The 24108-nt window shown below is 45.4% G+C and overlaps 1 protein-coding gene across 3 annotated transcripts in view; it reads right to left on the bottom strand.

Moving 5' to 3' along the window:
- FYN (FYN proto-oncogene, Src family tyrosine kinase) overlaps positions 1-24108 on the bottom strand; it is a 211053-nt gene that overhangs the window by 11476 nt on the left and 175469 nt on the right. For all 3 annotated transcript variants that reach the window (XM_070376417.1, XM_070376415.1, XM_070376416.1), the window contains 4 exons: positions 21587-21766; positions 19337-19413; positions 19099-19252; positions 675-806 (listed from right to left, as the gene is read on the bottom strand). In XM_070376417.1, coding sequence (XP_070232518.1) covers positions 675-806; positions 19099-19252; positions 19337-19413; positions 21587-21766 — 543 coding nt within the window. The remainder of the gene's footprint in view (positions 1-674; positions 807-19098; positions 19253-19336; positions 19414-21586; positions 21767-24108) is intronic.

The following is a 24108-nucleotide window of genomic DNA, read 5'->3' as shown; positions in this document are numbered from 1 at the left end:
TCCAGGCTCTCACTTCGGGGGGTGGGGGTGTCAGGTTCAATCCCTAGTCCAGGAACTGAGATCCTCCTATAAGCTGTGCAGAGCAGTCAACCCTCTCTCCCCCTAAAACAACCCCCCAAGTCCCAAGAAACCCAAGACACGTGTAGTGAGTGGCTTCTGCGTGGCGTTTCCTCGTGCCTCTGCTCTCTCCAGCCACCTGGAGCAGGGCCTGCAGAGAGGGCAGGTACTGGCATCTTCCTGCCAGGTTCACGCCAAGGGTCAGTGCTATGGCGTAATCAAAAAGCAGTGGGGGCTTTTCTCCTTCTCCTTCCCAGAAGGGTCTACAAAGTCCATCTGTACGGTTCTGCCAGTGACATTTCTATCCTGGGAGCCAGGGACACACACTCCCCCTGAGAGGGGAGAGGAGAGAACCCACGGACTGAGGTGGACTGGAGCGTTCACCAGCTGCTAACTGCATTAGTCCTGGCACACAATTCACGATGGTTGCTTGTCTACAAGCCATGGGGGCTCCCACTTCTGCTTTCCCCTGGCTAAATACCTGTCCATGTTCTTCAAATTCCCACGCTTGGCAGAAAGCTGAAAATGGGGCTGAGAAGGCAACCAGGAAGAGGACTCCCCAAATAGTGCTGGGAGAACATCCACTCAGGCCCATTTCTGCTGTGTCTGGCTCTCACCTGGGTACGGAACTCTTCCTTTGGTGACCAGCTCTGTGAGTAAGATTCCAAAAGACCACACGTCAGACTTGATTGTGAACCTCCCGTACAGGGCTGCTTCGGGGGCCGTCCACTTGATGGGGAACTTGGCGCCTGCAGGAAGAACACCTGGTTACTCCTCAGGCAGAGATCATGGCTCTGGGCATGGGGCTGGGGAAAGAATAGCAGGTGGGAATGTGTTCATGGGATCAGGTTCAGAGAGGAGGACATGGAGGAGGGGAAACTGGACCCGGGCTAGGACTGAGCAGCTCTGGCGTCTGTTCCTGCCTCTGCAACCCTAAGCAAGTCCCATCTGGGCTTCAAAGCTCCTTCACGTCCTGGCTTTCGAACTTGATTCTACAAACTGCTTGAATGTCATAGGTTTGGTCTGGAGGTAGGGCTAACTTATGATTTAGGAAACTTTTATATTTTTTTCTTTCACTTTCAAATAATGTTGTAAATCATAATGTTACCCTCAAGAATCCTTTAGTATAAAAGACCATAGTCTCCTCTTACTGAGGTATATAAAAACCAGATCAAACCACCATGCATCTCCCAAGGGTGGAGACAATTTGCTGTAGCCCATGCATTATGTGGGACTTCCCAGGTGGTGCTAGTGGTAAAGAACCCGCCTACCAATGCAGGAGATGTAAGAGGCGCAGGTTCGATCCCTGGGTCAGGAAGATCCCCTGGAGGAGGAAATGGCAACCCACTCCAGTATTCTTGCCTGGGAAAATCCCACTGGACAGAGGAGCCTGGAGGGGCTATAGTCCATGGGGTCACAAAAGAATCACACACGACTTAGCAAAACAGCAACTTCCCCACTACACTCTCCTTCTTCCTTCCACCCTTGCCCCTAATAGTAGCCACCTTTAATTCTGGGGAATGTTTTTCTTCTGCACTGTACCATCCCTTGCTTACCTCCCTGTCTTTCTCCTGTGAGCCAGACAGGGTGCTATCTAAAATTTTTACAGAGTGGTTTTATCTCAATGACTATCTTATGAGTCTGATTTCTCAAGACCAAGAAGCAAATTTTGTGCCAAATCTTTTCTTGCAAATGTCTCCTGTTAAAAGAATCCTTTCTCCAATCAAAAAGGAAGGGTGGGGTCCACTCTGCTCCTTACAAAGCTAGACGTGTATACGGGGAATTAAAATTGATTCAGCAGCCTGTGCTCTCACACATTAGGCTCAGCATTTATAAAGCAGTTTCGGATATTTCATTGAACAGACTAAAAGGGAAACACAAGGAATTTTTATTACTGATGTAAACACAATTATATGTTTAAAGCATGTTAATTTTACTTAGGAATGCCTAAAAAAAAATCACACAAAGGCTGACAAAATCAGAAATTTTCACAGTATCTTCTAGGAAAAGCCATTATGTGCAAAACTGGCAAATGACTAAAATCTTTGAATTAGCATGGTTTTAATAACCAGAGGTATGATAAATTACAGCAATTAGATTTTTTGTTTTAAATACAGTACATGATAACATCTTCAGCAAATCTACCCTGGCATTTTCGGGCAATATAATTTTCCTCTCCATCTCTTCTATGCCCGTGTGAAATGAAATTTAAAAAAAAATCCTACTATTTCATTCTGTGGCATCTCATATTAACACTGGAGCAGAGAAATGATTCTCTAGTTTTTCTTCCCTTTTATGCATCGAGTTATTTTTAATTAGCTATGTTTCTCAAGCATAATTACTTATATCTTTGCTTAAGTGCTGCATGATTCCACACAAGGTCTGGTATTCTCTGAACAGTCATTCTGTTTTTAAAGTTTCTTTCAAAGCATTCTTCTCACACTTCCTATCCTCCAGCATTCTGTTCACGCAGCTTTGGACTCCGAGCCTCTGGGATTAATGTGATAGATTCTCTTCAGTGTCGAGAGCTGACTTTGCCCTGGACCAAACCTCAGCTGGAGTTCTCTTATTTCAGAGAATTAAAGGTATATTAAATTCATTCCTATTTAAACCAGCTCTCGAGCCAAATGGCTTGGAAATCTATGTCCGTCTCTGAAGCAAATGGAACATTTTTCTCCACTGTGCAGACACAAATCCTGTAAATAAAATGACGAGCAAAAGAAGCCTTTCTTCCCTTCTTGGAATCATTCCATGTTGCTCAAGATGTAAGTGTTGCTGAAAGTAAACTAGTTAAAATTGGGATAAAGTCATTTTGGATTTTCTGAGAGAAGATTTCATAATTTCAGATTTTTTAAAAAAGCAAATGCCAATATATCAGCCAGTTGCGGTAGTCTGCTTTATTGTTTTCTCATTATATCATCTACAACAATTATATAAACCTTCAAAAGAGAAGCCGAAACAAAGCCTGTAATGGATCTCTGATAAGAAACCTTTTGTAGGTATGTGCTCTGACTTACTAGTAGGAGCTTACTTACATACATTTATTTTGCATTAGTTTTCTTTCTAAGATAAGCAACGTATTTACAAATAATATGTGTTGGAGGGGAAAAAATGAAGAATGCCTTTGTCTTTGTTTTGGTCTCAAAATAGCAGCTGCTCTGGACTTCTCTAAAGATAATTCACAGTTTCAAGGAAGACAGAAGGTTAAATTAAAGCAGAGATAAACTGTTAGTGATCAAGTGAGGTTTCAGTGGAAAAGAATGAATCAATGCTCACTCTTCTACTCATCTTGTTACTTCAATTTCTCCTCGTTTTGGTCTCTTGCCTCCTCAGGGTACAGACGCAGGTCCACAGCAGGGAGAGTTCATGCCAGGCTTTGGCAGGGGTCTTTGAAAATGGCCCTGAGGTTGCACACTGCAAACCCCATCTATGAGAATGGGGTCCCTAAGGTTGCCGTGGATACAACCCTGCTGGGGTTGGATGGGGTTGCTCCTTGGGTAAAGTTAGGAAAGCTCTGAAGTCTGGAAGGAAGGACCTCCTGGGTGTAAACGCTGCCTTTTCCTTCAAAATAGAGTTCTGCCCTCTCAGATTTTTTTCATAGGTATCATGGAAGGCATAAAGCCAAGACCAAAGTTCTGATTGGATGGATTTGTAGAAAAAAGGGGACTGTCAGGAGACCTATGCCACAACGAGCGTGGTGCTGCCATGTAACTAGATGATTCACTGTTCCTGGCATTCCCCTTTGGGACCAGGATTAGACACCAAGATAATGTCCTCTCCTCTGCACCTCGCTGGAGGAAATTAAGCAGCCGATGCAGGTATGACGATCTGTATCAGTAATACCATGGGCTATGGGGGTCCCAGAAACTCTCAGGGTACTTGTTCAATGTTTGTGCTGTGTGCTTAGTTGCTCAGTTGTGTCCGACTCTTTGAGACCCCACGGACTGTAGCCTACCAGGCTCCTCTGTCCATGATGGATTCTCCTGGCAAGCACAGCGGACTGGGTAGCCATTCCCTTCTCCAGGGGATCTTCCCAATCCAGGGACTGAACCTGTGTCTCCTGCAGCGGCAGGTGGGTTCTTTACCACTAGTGCCATCTAGAGAGCCCAGCATGGAGCCTACTTAGAGAAGGAGCTTCACAGATCTTCACAGAGTCATCTCTGGCCTCTGCTGCCTTATCACCATCCATACTGAGTTGACCTCACACCGGTAAATCTTCCTCTTCATCTTCACTACCTGCACTCCAGTCCCCACTGGCTCCCTGCCACTGGCCTCCTCCTGCAATCCCTTCCAGTTGTCTCCCCCAACAATCTGGCCCTTCCTCCCCACTCTCCAGCCTCCTGTAACCATGGGCCTCCCCTCCTCTGCTCCCCCAGGTCCCCTCTGACTGTCCTTCCTGCTGCAGGGCCTTGGGTCAGGCTGTTTTCTTTGCTGCAGGTCCCACCCAACTCCTGCCCATGGCTAACTCCCACTCCTCCTTTGTTCTTGGCCTGAGTGTTTCTGGCTGGGGAGCCCTGGCCTGAGCACAAAGACTGGGGCAGGTTCCCTAGCTCTGTGCTGCGAGGGTGTCTGGTTCATTGTGGTTGTTACTACTCAAGTGCAGTGAACATGTGAGTTGTCAGAAAGTGCATTTCTCTCCATGGACAGAGACTGTTCTTGGGGGCTGGTACATGTCTCTGTGGACGGCCACCATGTGTGCAGTACTGAGCCCAGCGCCAGCCCTACAGAAGGCACTGGTTAAGGAGGTGCTGAATGAATGAGTAACTGGACACTGATCAACCTGCTCAGCCGTCCCTTCCTGGTGGAACAACCGTGGTTCCTTATGGGGCTTCTAATCAGTTCCCCCCTCTCTGGCGAGTCCTCGCCTTGTCCTCAGTGACCAGTGTCACAGTCTACCACCACCTGGATGCCCTTTGAAGGGTTTAACAACTGCCAACTACAGTAGAAAAGCATCTGTCACATGCTAAGGGAACAAAAACACCTGGAAAACCCAGATCTCTAGTCCCAAATGACATGTGTTCAGAAACCTTGGGTCAGAGTAAAGCTGTCTGAGGTGGCAGGAATCGTGGATTTGGCTCTCTGATGGGCCTAGGGCTACAGCTGGGAGGTTAGACCCACAGAGAGGCAAGGTAGCCAGAGGCCTTGGAGCGATCACAGCAAAAGAAAGTAAAAAATCAGTTTTTCAATAGACTGGGATGGAAGCAGGTGACTGGATAGCAATCATTCAACCTCACTAGTCTTCAGAATATGGTTAATAAGCATCCATGCTTTAAGTAAGAGAAAGGAGAGAGCTGTGGATTTATTCAGTTATCAAAGTTTATCTGCAAGACAACCAAAGACCCCATGCTCGCTGGACTAGTTTTGTTCTCTCTCTTCTGGAGTCTCCCATGTACCTGGCACGGTCTGTAGTGCTGGGGAGACCACAGTGAATGCAATCTCCTACTCTCAGGGGGCTTGCGGGTTCGCTTGGGAAGGACATAAAATAAACCAGTCACCTTTATATGTCAGACAGAGACAAGGGCCATAAAGAAGAATAAGATGGGCCATAAGGACAGACGCCATGGGGCGCTGCAGGTTACACTAAGGACTCTGGATTCCTTCTAGTGTGGTGGGGACCCACTGGAGGCCGTGAGCACTCCCCCACCCTTTCCTTGTCTTTAAAACACGTAAGTCACACATCATTACCTAGAGAATGATCTACGATGAGCCAGAACGTGAAAAGCGCTTTGACTTTTCAAAACTCTTGAAAAGCATCATGACATTTCAAGGCCCGTGGCTATTAGCCATCAACAATCAGGCTGACGACGTGTCTACCATCACTTCTGTCATGCTTGCTTACCTCGTGGCTCCAGTCACATTTGTGCTGTTTTAGTACACTTTTCACATTTGAGTAATACGAATCACCTCAGGAACAGAGGAGTAGAACCTGGCATATTTCAACACTTGGTAAAGCTCAAACATTCCTATGAGAAATGAGCAATCTTTTCTGAGTTTCTTCTTCCCTGATGCTCTTCCTTTCTTTCTGGGCACTTCTCTGGTCTCTGCTGTAGGTTCCTCCTCAGTTTCCCTCTCTCTAAGTGTCTCAGAGGTCTCAGTGCTATAGACTCTTCTCTCTGCTCATTCCCTGGGGAAACACGCCTCTCTCAGGATTAACCCTGCCCAGCATTTCTGTGTGAACAGCAGGGGAAACACTGGAGAAACTTTGTCTCTTATCTGAAACCTTGGTTCCCGATTTGCAAATGTCTAAGGGACAAAGCCTCTAGGATGCTGCAACTTTATCTCAAATGTGGCAACTATGAATCTAAATTGATTTTTCATTAAATCATTTTACTATGAATAAGACAGTTTGTTATAAAAGAAGTTCCTGTAGGTGGAAAATTTTCCTAGATGGCTGACAAAGTTGATTCGTACTTTAATATTCTAGGAAGCAAACAGAGGCTCTTTTTTTAGTATCCCTTTTCTGGGAATCAGACCCCACTCTGCCAGGCTTCAAGATGAAAAAACTTGAAAGCTGGCTGAGACTTCTCCTTCTCCTTAAACCCACTATCTAACCCATCAATAAAGCCTCTTGCTTCCCTCTCTGACAAGCCTCTCAAACTTGCCCTTTCCTGTTTAAGTTCTCTGCCAAAACTCGATTTAGGTCCTCGTCCCTCTGTTTAGACCTCGAACCATGGTGCCCAGCCTTCAGCTCACTGTTTTTCCAATTAACAATTTTAAGCCTCAGCTTCATAATGTCCACACCAGCCTCCCCCACAACCACACAGTGGGTTCCCTACTGCATTGTCAAAATCTCCCACCCAGTTTCCTAGGACCCACATATCTATTCGACTTTGGTTCTTTCTGCCCCAAACCCATAGTTAAATCCAGTCTAGTTTGCTTTCCTATAACCTGTACCCTGCACTTGGCATGATCATGAACTTGCCTCTTCTACATTAACATATTCTAAACGTTGTCTCTCCTTCTACCTGCTTAGCTAAAGCTTGCTCAGCTCCAGCCCCACCTGCTTCATCAAGTCATCTGTGACTACTCCAGTCTTCACTGAGCTCACCCATGCTCCTGGAGCCAGTGTGATAAACAAGTTTACTAAAGCCTGACGTTAGACGCTCCCACAACAGCTAAGCATATATTGAGTGCTTGGTAAGTGGCAAGCATCACGCTAAGTGCTTTACCCATATGAGGCAGATACCGATTACAGTCCTGTTCTACAGACAAGAAAACTGAACAGAGGTAAAATGATAGGCCAAAGGACGCACATAAATGGTGGAGCTGGGATTTGAAGTCTGGCTCAAGGGAGTCTGGCTCCAGAGCCCAAACACTCAACCACCACTGCCACATCCTATTTCCAGTATGTCTCTCTCCTAGTTATTCTGCTTCTCCTTAAATAGAACGGAGATCATTTGAGGCTGGAGCCCATGTTTTATGCTGCTCTTCCTTCACAGTACCTTGCCTAAGGCTGGTTAAACAGCAATTGCTCAATAAATGCTTTAATTGGTTAAAGGGTCAACCTAGCAATTTCTCCAACACTCTGATGGCCACAGAGATTCTCTTCCTTTACACAAATTTAATCAAACCAAACAAAAAATAGTGACACAATACAGCTGCGGAACGAATAATTATTTTCACCCTTAGAGTTATAGGAATAAGAGCCTCCTCACTGCACTCCAGGACAGTCTGACCGAAGGCTCTTGGTTTTTAAGTGGAAACAGGATGACCAGCTAAATTTCATTAGGTCAGGATGGCTCATCCCAACCTCCCAGGCCCCTATCAAGTGAATGAAGGTCCTTTCGGGCTAGGCAATCTGCTTTCTTCCATCTTAAAAAGAAAGTTCTTACTTGATTCAGTTACAGTACTTTATGCATCTTGGTGCATTAAGGCCCTCGGTGGCGGCATTTCAGATGCTCAACTGAAGGCCGCAGGGACCTTCACTTTCCAGTCTGCCCCCTGCACTAAGGGTGTGAAAGTCGGCCAGAAAAGAGGGAGCAAATATTTTTTGTGACAACGCAAAGAGGCCCAGTTGTGGCCTGGGCTGGAGTGGTCATTTCTGGAAGGCTCAAGGCAGTCATTAGGGAAAGGGGCCCCAGAGTTAGGCAGACCTGGGTGTGCACACTGGTTTTGCTGGGTGACCATTTAAAAGCCTGCTAAGTATCAGTCTCCTTGTCTGTAAACTGGGATCTCACAAGGCTGTGATGAGAATTACAAATAATGCAAAGGGCTCAGCACAGCATCTGGCACCTCACAATATTTAAATAAATGCTAGCTAGTATCTTCCTTGGATCTTAATGCAAAGGCTCTGAGTTGCATCAGGCCAGCCAAAGCTCTCCAAACTTCATGAGAGGGAAAGAGGATGAAGAAAAGCCCATACACTCAGCAGTCAATCACTGAGAACTCACTCAGCCTCCAGGAGTCCCCAGCATAGCCAGAGGCACTCCTGGGAAACCAAGCGGGAGCCACCTCCTGCCCTAGGACATTCCGGGCAGCTGGGGACAGAGCTCACGGGGAAACCCAACAGAGCTAATTGTGGCTCTGGCTTCAGGCAGAAGAGGGCTCAGGAGCAAGGGAAAGAGGACCCACACAGGGCGGCCACACGGGATGCCGTGATGGGACCCTCTATTCTTCTTGGAGCTCCAGGCAGGGACCAGGACAGGCCTGGGGAGGCCCAGCTCATATTACTAGCTCTTACTGGAGAGCTGGACTCTCAAGCCTTTTTTTTTTTCCTAATGGTGACCAGGCCAATTCTATAGCCTTGAGAATATCCCCTCTGGCTAAAAACTTGGGCCTAGGTGGAGAAGGCAAAGCCAGTGGCAAATAAAAGCAGCCAAACCCTCCCTCCAGAGAATACAAATGGTGCCCTAAAAGCATCTGTAAGGAAGAAAGGCATTGGTATCAACAACAGACACAGTTTTTCTGAACCAAAGATCCATCCAGAACCCTCTTTAGTTATAAAGCAGTAAACTCTGCAAGCTATTATATCCAATATTAAATAATGTGAAGTACTTCAACTTTAAAGTTACCCTGGAGAATAAAAGAAAGCATGATCTATGCCAGTAACAGGAAGCTGATTACATGGTTGGTAGGGCGTGGGGCAGGGCGGGGGTGGTAACAAGGTGGGACCTGGACAGGATATCCTGTGAAAGAGGTAAAATCAGAGCTGATCTGACCTGGAACTTTGTGGTTATTCAAACAAAAGGATGATTTCAAACCCAATAAAAAACATGCCCAAGCAAAATTTAAAATTTCCCAAACGTGTCTGGAGTAATACAACTGTGTGTTTCCCAGTTATTCCTGGTGACACATTCTGTTGTAATTTCTAGTTTAGGTTCGTAAGGTTTTTAGCACCATGTGTAAAAAAAAAAAAAAAGTAAACGGTACAATGGGCTGAGATGCTATTCTATTTGAAATGCATAACGGTCAGTGGGGCGTTAGAGAAGGAAGGAGGTGGGGAGAAGGGAGGAGTGCCATCCTCCCCAGGTTGTGGGTGGAGGAGGACCAAGTTTGGCGGAGGAAGACAAGAACCCAGGCAGGGCCTGAACATGCTGTAAACATGATGGCTGCTTAGCCAGGCACTGAACCAAAGTCTGGTGTGGCTGAATCCAGGAAGGAATAGTCACGCTGAAAGGCATGAACAAAGTTCCAAGTGGAGCCCCAGGCCAAGGACCAGACAAGAAGGAGTAGAAAATCCATCAGTGTGTATTAAAAGCCTAATCAGGACAACTAGAGGACAGCGGGGAGCAAGCCCAGCCACCTGGGAGGATGGTGGGTGAGGCTGGAGGCAAGCCACCGGTCCTGGTGTTTTGTAGTCGAGGACGGATGGGAAGGCCAGTGAACTGTGGGAGGGCGGGAGTGCCTTACATGGAGGAGAACAGAAAGGAGCCAGTGACATTCTTTTACAAACCTATGGGGGAGCCAGAAGTGGAGGGAAGGACACTAGCCTTCCCCCATCACCTTTCTCCCAAGGTTGACCAATGCCAACCCAGGAGAACTCTCACTGGCAACACAAAAGCAAAGGATGAAATTAACCAGCATCTCCTGAAATCATGCTGTTTGGTCCCCGTGCTCTCAGGGAGGAGATCTATGATTCATCAGCAAGACTTTGCCTGGGACTTCCCTGGTGGTCCAGGGGTTAAGACTCTGTGCTTCCACTGCAGGGGGCACGGGTTCAATACCTGGTTGGGGAACTAAGATGCTGCATGCCACCAGCATGGCCAAAAAAACAAACAAACAAAAAGACTTGCCTGAAGTACTGAATGTGTGTATGTATGTGCGTGTGTGTGGGGGGGAGGTGGTTGGGACTTGTGGAAGCGATTATCTTGGGTGGAACTGAAGAAAGGAGGGCCCCTGCTTGCTGTTCTAGAACACTAGAATGTTGAATAACTCCAATGATCCTTCCAGCTTTCCAAGAACTACAAGGAAGGCAAAGGTAGGACCAAATCTCTGACTCACACTCTGGGTATGATGGAGACCGTATCTGTGGTCTTTTCTCCAGAACAAAAGGCAAGAAAGCTGCGGAATGGAAGCAATCGTATGCTGCCGTTCACGGTGGTGAGAATTCAGACTGAAGTCAAAACACACATCTGAAATTGAGCTCAACACAGACGTCATCTCAAGAATCTGGTCACCCCTAGCAGGGGCAGTGGGCCTGGGTCAGTCTGACATCATGTCACAAAGCCTGCTAGGTGGTAAGGGACACTGCGGTTGGAGATACTGCTCAGAAACAGCTGGTGGTCATACCAAGGGTCTGGTTGGGAGTCAGGAAGAAACAGAAGGAAGAGAGGATGAATAGAAGACAATAACCACTTTGGGGTGCTTTTCCACACCACTCCCCCAGCCCCCGCCTGTGCCTTTGGGGAGACCAGCCCCGTGCTGCTGTGCACCCTCCTCCAAAACACTGGACAGCTTTCACGTGCACTGGCTGTCCCTGATTATCAGGATGATGCAAACGCAGGACTTCTCTCAGCAAAGCAAGACAAGGAAGCCAAGTGACATTCTTGATGTTTGATGGCAGTCTGTAGTTCCTATTTACACACTTTAAAATCACAGAGGGTGACCATCTGCTTCCTTCTTGATGAGTACTAAGGAACGTGGGTGCACAAACCAAGGACTTGCTCTGACCATTTAGAAGCAACTGCCAAATTGCTTTGCTCAAGACAGCACAAAGGAGGGGGAGAGGGAGAGAGAGAGAGAGACCGATCCATAGGGAATACAAAACATGACCGCCCAGTGCAGAGAAGAGGAAAGATATTCAGACAGGCTGAGCTCTCGGTGACTGGAGCTTACAGCAGGCCCATCTGTCCCCTCCCTTCTGCCCCCCAGGTGCAGAGTCAGGGAGCAGCCAGGCTATGCGGATGGAAGGAATGAATCCATGTCCTCCCAGCAAACAGTTTTAATTTTAAAAGAGACAGTGGGGGAGGTGGGGTGAGTTTTCCTTTCCTTTTAGTCTCTGGCTTGCCCCGCGTCCCTTTTCCGAGGAAAACATGATCTGCCCCACCCATCAGCCTCCGTGGGGCAGCCTGACCGCTCCCCGCAGCGCTGAACCTGGCGCCGGGGCTCCGCGGTGGGTGCGCAGATAAACAAAGCGCCCCTCTCGGAAAAGCCGGTGGTAGCCCAGCCGCCGGGGTCGGAATACAAATGAAGGCGCTCTCTGCCTGTGACGGAAGTGCACCAAACTCGGAATCTGGGAGGCTTGATTGGAACCAGGCTGGGCTCCGGCACGCAGCTCTCTCAGCAACAGCAGGAAGGAGGGCTGGGAGGGCCTGGCTGAGGGCAGGGAGTTCTGCGGGGAGAGCCTTGGGCTCTCAGCAGACACCCCCGGGACCCGCGACCCTGATCGAGGCCCAGCGGCACGGTCAGTTCAAACAAATGAGCTTCCTGCTCTGTGCTTAAAACAATAGCTGAGCTGGAAAGGGTTTGCTTTTTGTCAAAGGATGATTTGCTTCTCTAGCATGGGAAGAATTAGATTAAATTAAATAATTAAAAGGGTTTTTCCCCCCTCCTCCTCCCCTGACTTTTGCTGTTCAGGTCATAGCACACTGTGTGGGAATGGCAATGCTGTTGTTGACAGAGAACAAGAAACGCATGTGCCGGCGGGAGCAGGGAGGGCATCTCGCGGCGAGATCAGCCTTGATCTGCCTCCGGATTACAGGGGCCTCAGAAGAGGCTGATTAATAATTCTGCAGGAGCCCTTGAGCTGGAAAGCTGGCGTTCCGAGTCTGATAATCCCCAGTCGTGGCAGTACAAAGGAAGGACAGGAATTGAATTCACAGTTCTGAATGGTGAAATACAAAATCTGAAAGAAACAGGGATCTGCTTCTTCCTGACTGTGTTTGTCAACCTAGCTGCCTGCTTGTTTGTGTTAAATGGCTACTGTGCTTTTTGAATCCAAAATCTGATTATATTTAATTAGTACAGGCATCTGGGATTTCTAATACACAAAGAGTTATTAAAGTAACAAATCTTTCTAAAATATGTTCTCCATGAAAGAATGTGTTAATTTATGCAGCAACAATTTTTTAACATGAAATAATTAACATGAAAACTGCAACAATTATGAATTCTTTGCAGTCTAATTTATATAGGAATTTTCTCCAGATAATAATCTATTCAACCTAAACCCTCATTTGAATAGACGTATTTTTCTTCTGTTTAATACATAAACCTAAACCTACAGCAGGTTTTATACAAAGTCCTAAATGCCCGTTTCCATACATTCCAAAGACCCAAAGATTAAATGGGGCTTTGACATTTGCTTTCTCAGCAATGATCCTGTCATTAACTTAGACCTTGAAAAACCCCAGAAAACCCCCAAACCCCAAATAAACCTAAAACACAGAGCAACTCTAAGTTCCCATCTTTGTGATGATTCAAATCAGGAGAAGAAAGGGTTAAATAGGCAGGTCCTTTTTGCGGGAGACCCTGATGGAGGGGGTAGGGAAAAACCAAGAGTGAGTGTGTGTGTGTGTGTGTGTGTGTGTCCTTTTTGCGGGAGACCCTGGGGAAAAACCAAGAGTGTGTGTGTGTGTGTGTGTGTCCTTTTTGCGGGAGACCCTGATGGAAAAAACCAAGAGTGTGTGTGTGTGTGTGTGTGTGTGTCCTTTTTGCGGGAGACCCTGATGGAGGGGGTAGGGAAAAACCAAGAGTGTGAGTGTGTGTGTGTGTGTGTGTGTGTGTGTGTGTGTGTGTAAGAGACTGGGCGGGGAAGGGAGAAAGAACACTATAACACCCCAGTGGATCAATAGTAGTGATGTTACTATTGCTACTACTAGTAACTAAAATTATACAACTGTCAGCTCAGCATCTGCTTTGTGCTAAGTGTTTTCTGTCTGTTCTCAGGGAAGCCATACAACAATTTTCTGATACAGATAACTATTATCCCTGTTTTTAGAGGAGGAAATAAAGGCTCAGAGAGGTTAAGTAATTCATCCAAGGCCTCACAACTCATTAGCAGTGTTGCTAATACTCACATCAGGATAACTTGATTTCATGGGTCATACTCTAAGCCAATCCAGTCCCTGCCATCTTTGGAACACATATTTGCACACGAATGTGGGTGTGCACGTGCACACACGCATGCGCAACCATCAGTGACACTGCTGAGAATGTCCATCAGATGTTCAGACTTGACAAGATCAAAAATAATGGAGGTAGGGACAGTTCTCAACAGAGAAGGCAAATCTGAGAAAAAACGAAACTCTGCTGGAGAGGCTGGTGAGCAGACCACCAACTCCCAGCTGTGTGCAGAGGGGCCCTTGGGCATGCAGATAAACCAAATGGCACCTGCCAAGACCAATGGAATTGGCTGTAAAATAACGAAATGTATTATTTTTCTTACAAGAAAAATTATTCTTTACTATTCCTTACTAGCTTTTTCCTTAAAAAGAATTTTTAGTTAAGAAAATAAAGACCTCTTTCAAGGCAAATGTACATCACACACAAAAAGTTCAGGTTATAAGAATGGTTTATATTTCACAACCCTCCAACAGCTTTTATAGAGAGCCCATTTAATTCTCACACTAATTATGTGAGGTAATTATTTTTATTATCTCCATTTTACGGATGCTAAAAAATGAGGCTCAGAAAGGTTAACTGATTTGCCTGGGGATACACCAACCTTGTAAGAGATAGCTAGTTCAAACTCGGGCTTCCTGACAGCCAGCCACAGCTTCCACAGCCTCACCACGCTGCCTTAGCGGCCTAAAGAGAAATAAAGCACCTATGCAGCACAGTGCCTGTATATTCTATCTTTAAAGATAAGGCCACAGAGCCTGCTGGGCAGTACAGGTCTGTCCTAAGACCAACAGTTCCACTCCTAGAACTATACCCAGAAGATAGGAGGACATGACCACTGCCATGGCAGCTAATTTCATAAAGTCTCCCAGTTAGAAATACCAGGAGAATGGATATGTGGATTTATGTGTAAATGGAATACTACTCAGCAAAGAAAAGGAAAGACCTACTGTTTTATGCAGCAACATGGATGAATCTCACAATGACGCAAAAGAAACTAGACACAAAAGACGGATACTGAATGATTTGTTTATACGAAGTTCAGTTACAGGGAAAAGGAATCTCTGGTGACAGAGGTAAAACAGGGGCTACTTTTGGGAGTGCTGACTGTCTAGAAGGGGATGAGGGGGTCTTCTAGGGGGCTGGCAATGTTTGTATCTTCATCTGTGGGCAATTTCAAGGGCACCCCCATATGTAAAAATTCCCTGAGTTGTACACTTCAGACTTATTCATTTTATTGTACATATATTATGACTCAATAAAAAAAAAATGTGTCCACAAAAGCAAATCATTCTGATACGTAAGCCAGGTCTATCTGAGCTTGTTAGGTTTAAATCAGTATTAGTCAGCACTGAGCTTCCTAAAAGCTCAGGAAGAAACTTTTTTTCAAGAAAAATTTTTTCAAGAATTCTTGCATGACCTCTGGGGAACTGGTGGCAGGAGGGGCTGTGATCAGACCTCAAGGGAGGGTGCAGGCAGCATGGGGGTGAGAAGCCATGGGTGGCTGAGGGGTGGTGATGTGGGGAGGAGTGCTCAGAGGTGAGGGCCTGTGGCCATGGGACCAGGTGAGGGCACCCCCACTGACCTCTCTGGGCTTGGACATCAAACTCGGATGTACCGCCACAACTACCTCAAGCTCAACAAATCCCAAACCAAACCAAACTCACCCTTGTTCTTGGAAAAGAAAACCTTCTTCCTGACTCACTCACGCCTGTTGCTGGCAACTGCATCGTCATGACCACTCATATTTGACCACAGGGAATTAGCTTTGATCCCTCTCTCCCTTTCCCGGATGGTGGCTGAGCCTTTCCACGTGTCTGTGGCCAATCTGGAATTCGTTTATTCCCCAAGAACTTAGTCTTGTCCAGGACAGAATAACAAGAGTCCTTTTTGTTTACCAGTCGCTACATGCCAGGTACTGTGCTAAACAATTTACGTGTGCTGTTTCACTTAATCTTTGCAAAAACGAAAGCACCAAACAGGGAAAGTATGTTTCCACTTTACAGATAAGCAAGCAAAGGTGTGGAAAAGTTAGGTAATGTGCCCAAGGCCCCAGAGCTGGTGGGTGATAGGGGCGGGTTTCAGATCTCATCTGACTCCATGCTGGCAGCTTGCTCCGGTTCAGTCTTTGGCTTCTTTGGCTCAGGAGCTCCTATCAAAGCCCCTTCACTTTGAAGGGCACTCAAATAATGACGGTTGCCATTACTTGGAGATGCAGATTGGACAGAAGAAGACCTAACTGCTGTCACTGGGGGACATGCAGAGGTAAGAAAATGAGCAATACCAAATGATTGCTAGTTGCCTCCAGAATGCTACTGGCAGAGGACCACCCTCCCCAGCTCTGGGCCTGGTCTTGACCTTCTCCCTGATATGGGCTGCTGCTTACAATCCAGTAGGGCAGGCAGGGGAGGACAAAGGAACTCAGGAGCGGCTGTTTAACTCAGGTCCCAAATCCAGTTCTGCAGGTGCCTGGGGAAATGCCAGCTCATCCACCACATAGGAGGAGGGAGAGACATTTCAGCAAGCCCTTAGATGGGAACCTCACCACTGTGTTGAGAAACAATAGTCACCCACAGTCTGAAAATACCTGTGATCGGCACACACTTCTCAACACTGCCCACACTTCCATAAACAAGATGTGGCCTGGCTGAGGCTGTGGGGAACATAAAACCGGACTTGTAAATATTTTCAGGCACACGGAGCAGCTGTCTGGAAGAACTGACTAATTCCCCGCAGAAACTTCAGCATGAAGCATGCATGCCATCTGCAGAGCACGCCAGTGGATACACACTGGGCCCTTCCTGCCTCGTAAAGCGGCCTGGGCACAGGGCAGACCCCTAGAGGTGCTCTGTAAACAGCTGGGCTGATCTGGAGCTGGCAGATGAAGGTCTTCCAACTCCCCTCACATGCACTTTAGAAGGTGCCTCTTAAAAGTGCTTCTATAAAATAAAGGGGAAAAGGAGCTTATGACCAATCCTTTCAATTTTTTATTTTTCTCTTCTTTCAATCACTGTCCTGATGAGAGGCAGTCAGCATAGCATAAGAGGGTGGATTTGACAGGACCAGCTATGCCTGAATCCAAATCCTGCCTCTGCCCTTTGACTGGCTGTGTGACTTTGTCACTCAGCCTCTCTGAGCCTGTATCTATCTTTCCCACTCCACTCCTCACATTTGCCCGCTTGGATCTGGCACTGGGTAGGTTTCCTATAAACACCCCTGCTCCTTCTTTGTCCTCTGTTGCAACATTTCTTTTATTCTCCTGGCAAATCCCAGGGGCCCAGTCTTTGCTTTTTTCTCCCCAGTTTAATTCTCTAGTCTATAGGGTTGCAAAGAGTCAGACATGACTGAAGCGACTTAGCACACAGAAGATACTTATAAAAGGGGAGAGAGAAGAAAAAAGAATTGGAAGAGAGAAGGGTGGAGTATTCTGTTTGGAAATTAAGGGCGTGAAGCTGACCCTCTGAAGGGCATCACGACAACATCTGGGAAGGTGATGGAGGTGGAGAGGACACCACCAGAAAAGACAATCGGGAGGAAGGCAGGACGGGAGGGCTGGGGTTGAGGTCAGCCACACAGCCCTGTTCCACAGCAGCAGCACACTTTGAGGGGACTGCAGCGAGGGCTCCTGACGTGCCTTCCCCCAGACGCTAATCACCCAGGGCCACAGCCTAGGCATCTCACCCCATGAACTAAACACCCAGCCCTGTCAACAGCACCCCTGCCAGCATGCTTGGGCTTCAGGCTCTGCAACGTTCTCATTTATTGATGACTCAAGGGTGCTAACGACAAATTCCAGACAGTCCAGAGCCTGGGGGGATGGGAGAAACAAATCCTGAACTGCTTCCTCCAGCCCCAAAACACTCACACACAGAAGGATGCTGATATGACTCACCCCTTCCTAAACCAAAGATTCATGTCTCTCAACCTTCACCCGCTCGCCTCTCCTTCTGGGTCTGTGAGCTGGGATCTGACAGGTTTGCCTCAGGGTAAACTCTCTCATTTAGGGCCAGGTCTCAGACCCGGGGGCACTTCAGACCCGCTCAGCTCACCTTGACTCAAAATCGTGCCCACAGTCCTCTCTGGACTGCAGTGCCAATCAAAGCTGCCCACGTGCCTTTGATTAGTGATACGGCATACCATCTGGCCCTGCAGTGTGTGTGTGTGTGTGTGCATGCGCGTGTGTGCATATGCACATGTGCATGTGTGTGATGAATGGGCATGCTCAATGTGTCGGCCTTTGGCTCCAGGACAAGAACTGCCACATGTTGGGGAAATTCAAATAGCCGAGCTGTCTGACCGACATGTAATTTAGCCTTTGGACAGTATCTGTACGAGGCAGGGTCTTAGTTTAGCATTTTTTTCCCCTCATCAATTGAGACTGCCAAGAAGGATAAAAGGAGGGAAGAACTGGCATGACATGAAAGAATTAGAAAAGAAGGCGAGAAAGAAGAACTGCAGAGCTAACCATTATAACCTCTAGGAGATAACACCGCCCTGTAACCTATTCCAGTCATTGCTCAGCCTTGCTCAGAATGACTGGGCTTTGGTTAAGAATAACAATGAAGCTGACCCCGCTTCCTTCAGACATGTTATGTTCGCCATGAGGAGCCTATGTTCTGTTGCAAACTGCACACTTAATTCCACACATTTACCCTTTGACCAGTGTGTAAAGTTCTGGAAGAAAGGAAGTAACCCCGGGAATTCCTTCTCCCCTATCTAGTACTCTAGAAGAACCTGAAAAGTTGTCCCCCTGGAGTGGCTGTTGGTTTGAGATGTATTTTATCTGGAGGCTGATTTCTATAAATCTTTTGAAAGGGTGGAATGGAGGGGGATGATTCAAGGAAGTGGAGCTTTTCGAGTGACTCTTGTTCTCTCCTGTTGGCCCTCTAGATCCCCTCTCTACCTCTCTTCTCCCTTCTCGGGGCCCATCTGGACTGTCAGTGGCTCCTCTGACTGCTGGCTCTAGTTGGGCTTGCCAGGAGACCGGTAGGAGGGCTAAAGAGTGAGCCTGGGCGTGACTTCCCCAGAGGCCTGTCTCAGCCAGCGGTGGTCTCCACGCACAGCTGCTCGTTCTTAGTTCTGGTACTGTTACAAGCTCTGGGAGGCCGCATCACGCCCTGCTGGTTTTCTTAAACCCTGCCTGCGCTGTCGCAAATAACTCCTTTATTAAATTCTCCAATGAGAGTGCCTTCTGTTTTGGCTGAGACTCTGATGGAATGATGAGCGGCTTCCTGACTGCTCTCCTGGCCTTCCACACCCTCTCCTCGAAAGGCAGAGGGTCCCGAGCCTGGATGCAGGCACGAGGGTGGCACAAGCCAGGAGGACATCAGTGGACACTCGCGCATGAAAAAAGCAACATCTTATCCACCAACTGAACCCACTACAGTCTCCCATCTGCAATGCGGTCAGATTCCTGCCAGATCAAGAAGGAAAAACCCAGCTGGAGAATGACATTCCGAATATCTTCTGGAAGAAGGGAGGGAAGGAGGAGGAAGGGCTATGCAGGATGGGATCGCGAGCCTTCCTCATTCAAGTGCCCACCTTGTCTTGCTGTGTACTCATTGTCCTCGATCAACCTGGCCAATCCGAAGTCGGCGATCTTGCAAATTAGTCCATTCCCCACGAGAATGTTTGCTGACCGCAGGTCTCTGTGGATGTAATTCATGCGCTCGATGTATGCCATTCCCGCGGCAACCTGCGTAGACCGAGGAAGTGCGCATTACACGTGGCTCCACGTGTTCACTCACTGGTAAATCTAAGGCATGAATCGAGGGCCTACCTGTGCTGCCATGTCCACGAGGTTTGGTAATTTCAGAGCCCTTCCTTCCCCATCTTTCAAGAAATCGAGTAAACTTCCTATGAACAAAACATAAAGTCATTTTGATTTCCTCTGAAAGGTCAAAATTCCCAATGAAGGGCTGTATTTGGTTTTCTTATTAGAAGGAATGAGGTAATCAGATGAAATGAGGCTATCAGTGAAAAAAAGGTTCACACATAAAAACTGGGCAGAAAAAAAAACAACTATGCACTGGAGGCTGCAGTTTTACTTTTTAAAAGTAAACAGTGGTGACTCCAATTCTAAGGGCAACAAAAATGGGATGAAGCTAGAAGAAATGGGACTTCATGTCATAAGAAGCAGCCTTAGATGAGATTAAAGGCTGCACCACTTCACTCTCATTCCCGAATTCCCGATTAGTCCTGCTCAAGAGTGATGTGGAGAAACAGCGCCTAGCTGAGTGGTTCCCAGTACATGGTCCCGGACCAGCAAGAACGGCAACCCCTGGGGAACCAGTTGGAAACACAAACTCTCAGAACCCATCCCACATCTACAGAATCGAGTTTTGGCCCAGAAACTTATATTTTGAGAAGCCCATTAGATCAGTGGTTCCCAGTCTTTTTGGCACTAGGGACAAGCTTCTTTAAAGACAATGTTTCCATGGACTTGGGGGTGGTGGATGCTTTAGGGATGATTCAAGCACATCCCATTTATTGTGTACTTTATTTCTATTATTATCATGTCAGTTCCACCTCAGATCATCAGGCATTAGCTCTCAAAGGTTGGGGACCCCTGTATTAGGTGATTCCAACATATAGTAAAGTGTACAATCAGTGGCTCAGCTTATTGACAGATTTTTAAATCAAGAAAAGGGTATCTGAGGAATACAGGGTTGGGGTAGGTGGCTCCCCACATTAGATCATGGCCAATCAGGCCTTGAAAGATACCTGAAACCAAAGGCTGCAGCTTCAGAGCCAGTGTGATGACTCCGCCTAAGGAGCTCAGAATGAACACTGGGGCTGAAGCAATCATGGGCAGAGGCTGGAGGTTCATGTGATCACTGGTATTTTTTTTCATGCTTTAATCACAAAGTTATTTACCAAATAACCAAATACAAAGGACAAACAATCTGCCAGGGAATAATTCCAAATATATTTTAATAGAAAGTACGTGGAAAAGGAAAAATTGTACTGGTGTCATCTGATGTACAATGCGTTGCCTTTTAAGGCTGTTTCTTGTTTGGTTCATCTATTTTTCCAAAACAAAGTGATCTGTGGTCTTATCCCCAACAATATTGCTTTGATTAGAAAGACAAAGAGAGAGAGAAAAAGAATGAGAATATAATGTGCTCTTTAAAAGCATGTCTTTCTACATCAGATGTTTAAGAAGAGAGCTGAAGAAAAAAAAAAGATGTTGAAAAGATGGAGGCTAAACTTAACCCAGAGCTCAGTGCCTGATGTTAATTGTTCAGCCTTGCAAAAACATTTAATTTTTAAAAAATTTGTAAGAAAGTAATTTATTATTAAGATGGTTAAGCTATGCCACAAAACCTTTCATAACACAATTTCTTACTTTTATGTTTCTGTACACAAAAAGGCATTTTCAAACAAAATTTTACCGCAAAACAAGTAAGTTTTGAACCGATGTGATTAAAAAAAACTCACCCTTGATAAGGGTTTCCAACATGGTCAAGGTTGTGGTGTCTTGAGTAGGGGACTCAAGACAGACAAAGGTGGTGGGAATGAGGCAGGAGAGATGAATACCTGAAAACTATATAGCCTCATATCTTTGTTTGAAAAAAATTTAATTTTTAACATAAGCTGTGGCATTCCAAATAACAGCAAACTTTTATAGCCCTCTGTATCAATGGCAACCCACTCCAGTATTCTTGCCTGGAGAAGCCCATGGACAGAGGAGCCTGGTGGGCTACAATCCATGGGGTTGCAAAGAGTCAGACACGACTACACATGCATGCACTAATCACTCCGATACTAAAAATGAATTATTCAATTATGAAGAGGAGCTGGAAATCCTGACATGTGCAAAAGCATGCAAAGGAATCTGGGGGTCAAACTCAAGGTCACTGTCTGTTCGTACAACCTTTTTGCCAGTGAGCACATAGTTTGTGCTCCCTAACAAAGAATGCTTGACTCATGGAGGAAGGAGGGAAAAAGCAGGCAGGCAGCTCCATTCCCCTCCCTGAGACAAGCCTGCAGGTCCCTGTGAGGGGGAGCCCGAGAGGCCCAGGCCAACCTTTATTCATATACTCGGTGACGATGTAGATGGGCTCCTCGGACACCACGGCATATAGCTGGACCAGTTTGTCGTGCTTCAACTTCTTCATGATCTGCGCCTCCTCAAGGAATGATTCAGGGGACATTGTGCCTGGTTTAAGAGTCTTTATGGCTACTTTTGTGTTTCCATTCCAGGTACCTGCAGACACCCCACAATATTAAGTCAAACCAAGGATCCTCTTTGGATGGGAAAAAAACTTTTTTAATGAATAGCTATTTGTATAAAGTTAGATTTTACATTTAAAGAAAACTTAATAGAGTTTTGCTGTTGTTGTTGTTGAACAAAGACAATCAAATCCAAGGACTCTGTCAAGTATTTTCAACAGGAAAAAATGTGTTTACTTACAGGCTATATCATGGTTTACAATTCTTTAAAATTTTTTGTATTTTGATATATATCACTTTCCCTTTCTGGTTCAGCCACGTGATCACAAATTTGTATCAAAAGCTCTGGACACTTCATTTTTTTCCCTTCTAGTAGTTTTTGAGATATGATTGACATATGGCACTGTATCAGTTTAAGTTGTAAAGCATAATGATTTAATTTACATATATCATGGAGTGACTATTACAGTTAAGTCTAGTGAAATCCATCATCTTAGATAGATACAAAATTAAATACAAATAAATTTTTTTCTTGTGATGAGAACTCTTGGGATTTATCCCCTAAACAATTTTCATAGATAATATACAGGATGTTAATTATATTTACTTATCATGTAGTACATTAGATCACTAGTACTTTCTGGATACTTCTTTATAAGGATGAGTGTCTAGGGGTTAGAACAGGACTGGCCTTCAATGGCCATCCAATAGCCATCCCTTAGACAGGAGGATAAACATGGAACAAATGACATTAAGTCCTATTTTCTGGGGTGTGCCATTTTAAAATATATAACATCACACTAAGGAAGTTTGGAAATTACCTCTAGACTTTCAGTTGTCAGCCAGGGATGAGCTACTTGACTGAGTCCTTGAGAAGTTGAGCTAAATGTGCTGAGAAGTATTGGCAAGAAGCTCTTGGTCCACTTGCCAATACTTCAACCAGGAAAAGAAAATTCCTCAAGTTTACTGATGGTCAGCCACAAGAACAATGATTTCTACTAGACTGGAAAAATTAAACAGCAGCTAAGAGGGAAAAGAAATATTTACAACTTCACATATGTAAAATAATCTAGGAGTTTCAGAGGCGGGCCTGGTTTATGATCCTCATCATTTACCTCATCTGTAAAATACAGAAATGGAACTGGATTATCTTTCCAGTCTCTCTTAGCACCAGAATTTAAAAAAACCCCACTAAATCCTATGTGTATCCATTATTAGTCCTATGACTTTGAATTAAAACTATAAGGTAAACTGAAAAATCTACTAAATTAGATTATATCATTTTCTATTTGGAAAAGAAGGCTGGTTTAAATTAACTTTATACTTAATATAATTAATCCTAGAACTAAAAAATTCCATAAATTGCAACAAGTCTTGTTACCCTTGTTATAAAACATGGTTCATATAATCACAACATGCAACCTATAAAAATGTAAATTATCAAAGGATAAGTGGCTTCAAAAAGAGTTCATTGAAATCTTATAGAAAACTGACCATTAAACATAAATGGGAAATCTGACAATTAGTAAGTGGTCGTGTGAGTGTTTTAGCACCCCTGAAATTTTAACAGTGAGATCATCCTCTCTAATATCACCTGGTTACCTAGATAACCTTCCATCCTGATCCTGAACTACCTCAACATGGTGTTTCACATTCAGGGGAAAACATAACAGCATGTGTAATGATTTAAAATTGGTAACTATAATGTTTGAAAATAAATTTTTGTACAGAGTTTAATTTTTCCTGATTTCATGAATGACTGTATTGAAATCCTTAGGACTCACAAATCTAATTATAAATTGGGTGGATAAGGGAGTGTAAGGCCATATAAATACAACATGAGAGTTAGATTCCAGATAGAGACAGATACAATAAGTTGACTCGGAAAGCGATTATATTAATAATGATAATACTTTCTATAATGGCATATGCATACATTCATCCATGTGTATAACTGAGGGTGTGTGTGTGTCTCTCTCTACCTCTCTCTATATGTAGTACTTACTAGTTGTCAAGTTCCATTCTAAGTGCTTTAACTGCATTAAATCTTTTAATGTAGATCACACCTAAGTACCTATACCCATACAAATCAACAGGTACCAACTTATGCTTTTGCTTTTAAATAATGTTGCTTTTAATTGAATCTAAGAAAGTAAGAAGCAGGATTCCATAAGCAGCAACATGACCTTATTGACAGATGTTTCAGGGTGTTTTAAAGCAGTGGGGAAGGCCAGAGAAGTTGGCCTGATCAAAGACAACCAAATTAAGAGAGAAGAACAAGTGTCCACTGAGTACCTGCCATTTGCCATGGAGATATACTATGCCATACCACCCTCAACGTAATCCTATGAAGTAGGTATTATTTCAGTTTTACAG

This window comes from Bos mutus, chromosome 9 (genome assembly GCF_027580195.1).
Source record: "Bos mutus isolate GX-2022 chromosome 9, NWIPB_WYAK_1.1, whole genome shotgun sequence".
NCBI lineage: Eukaryota > Metazoa > Chordata > Mammalia > Artiodactyla > Bovidae > Bos > Bos mutus.
Note: the sequence above shows the minus strand (reverse complement) of the source record. Positions and strands in the feature narration are given on the sequence as shown.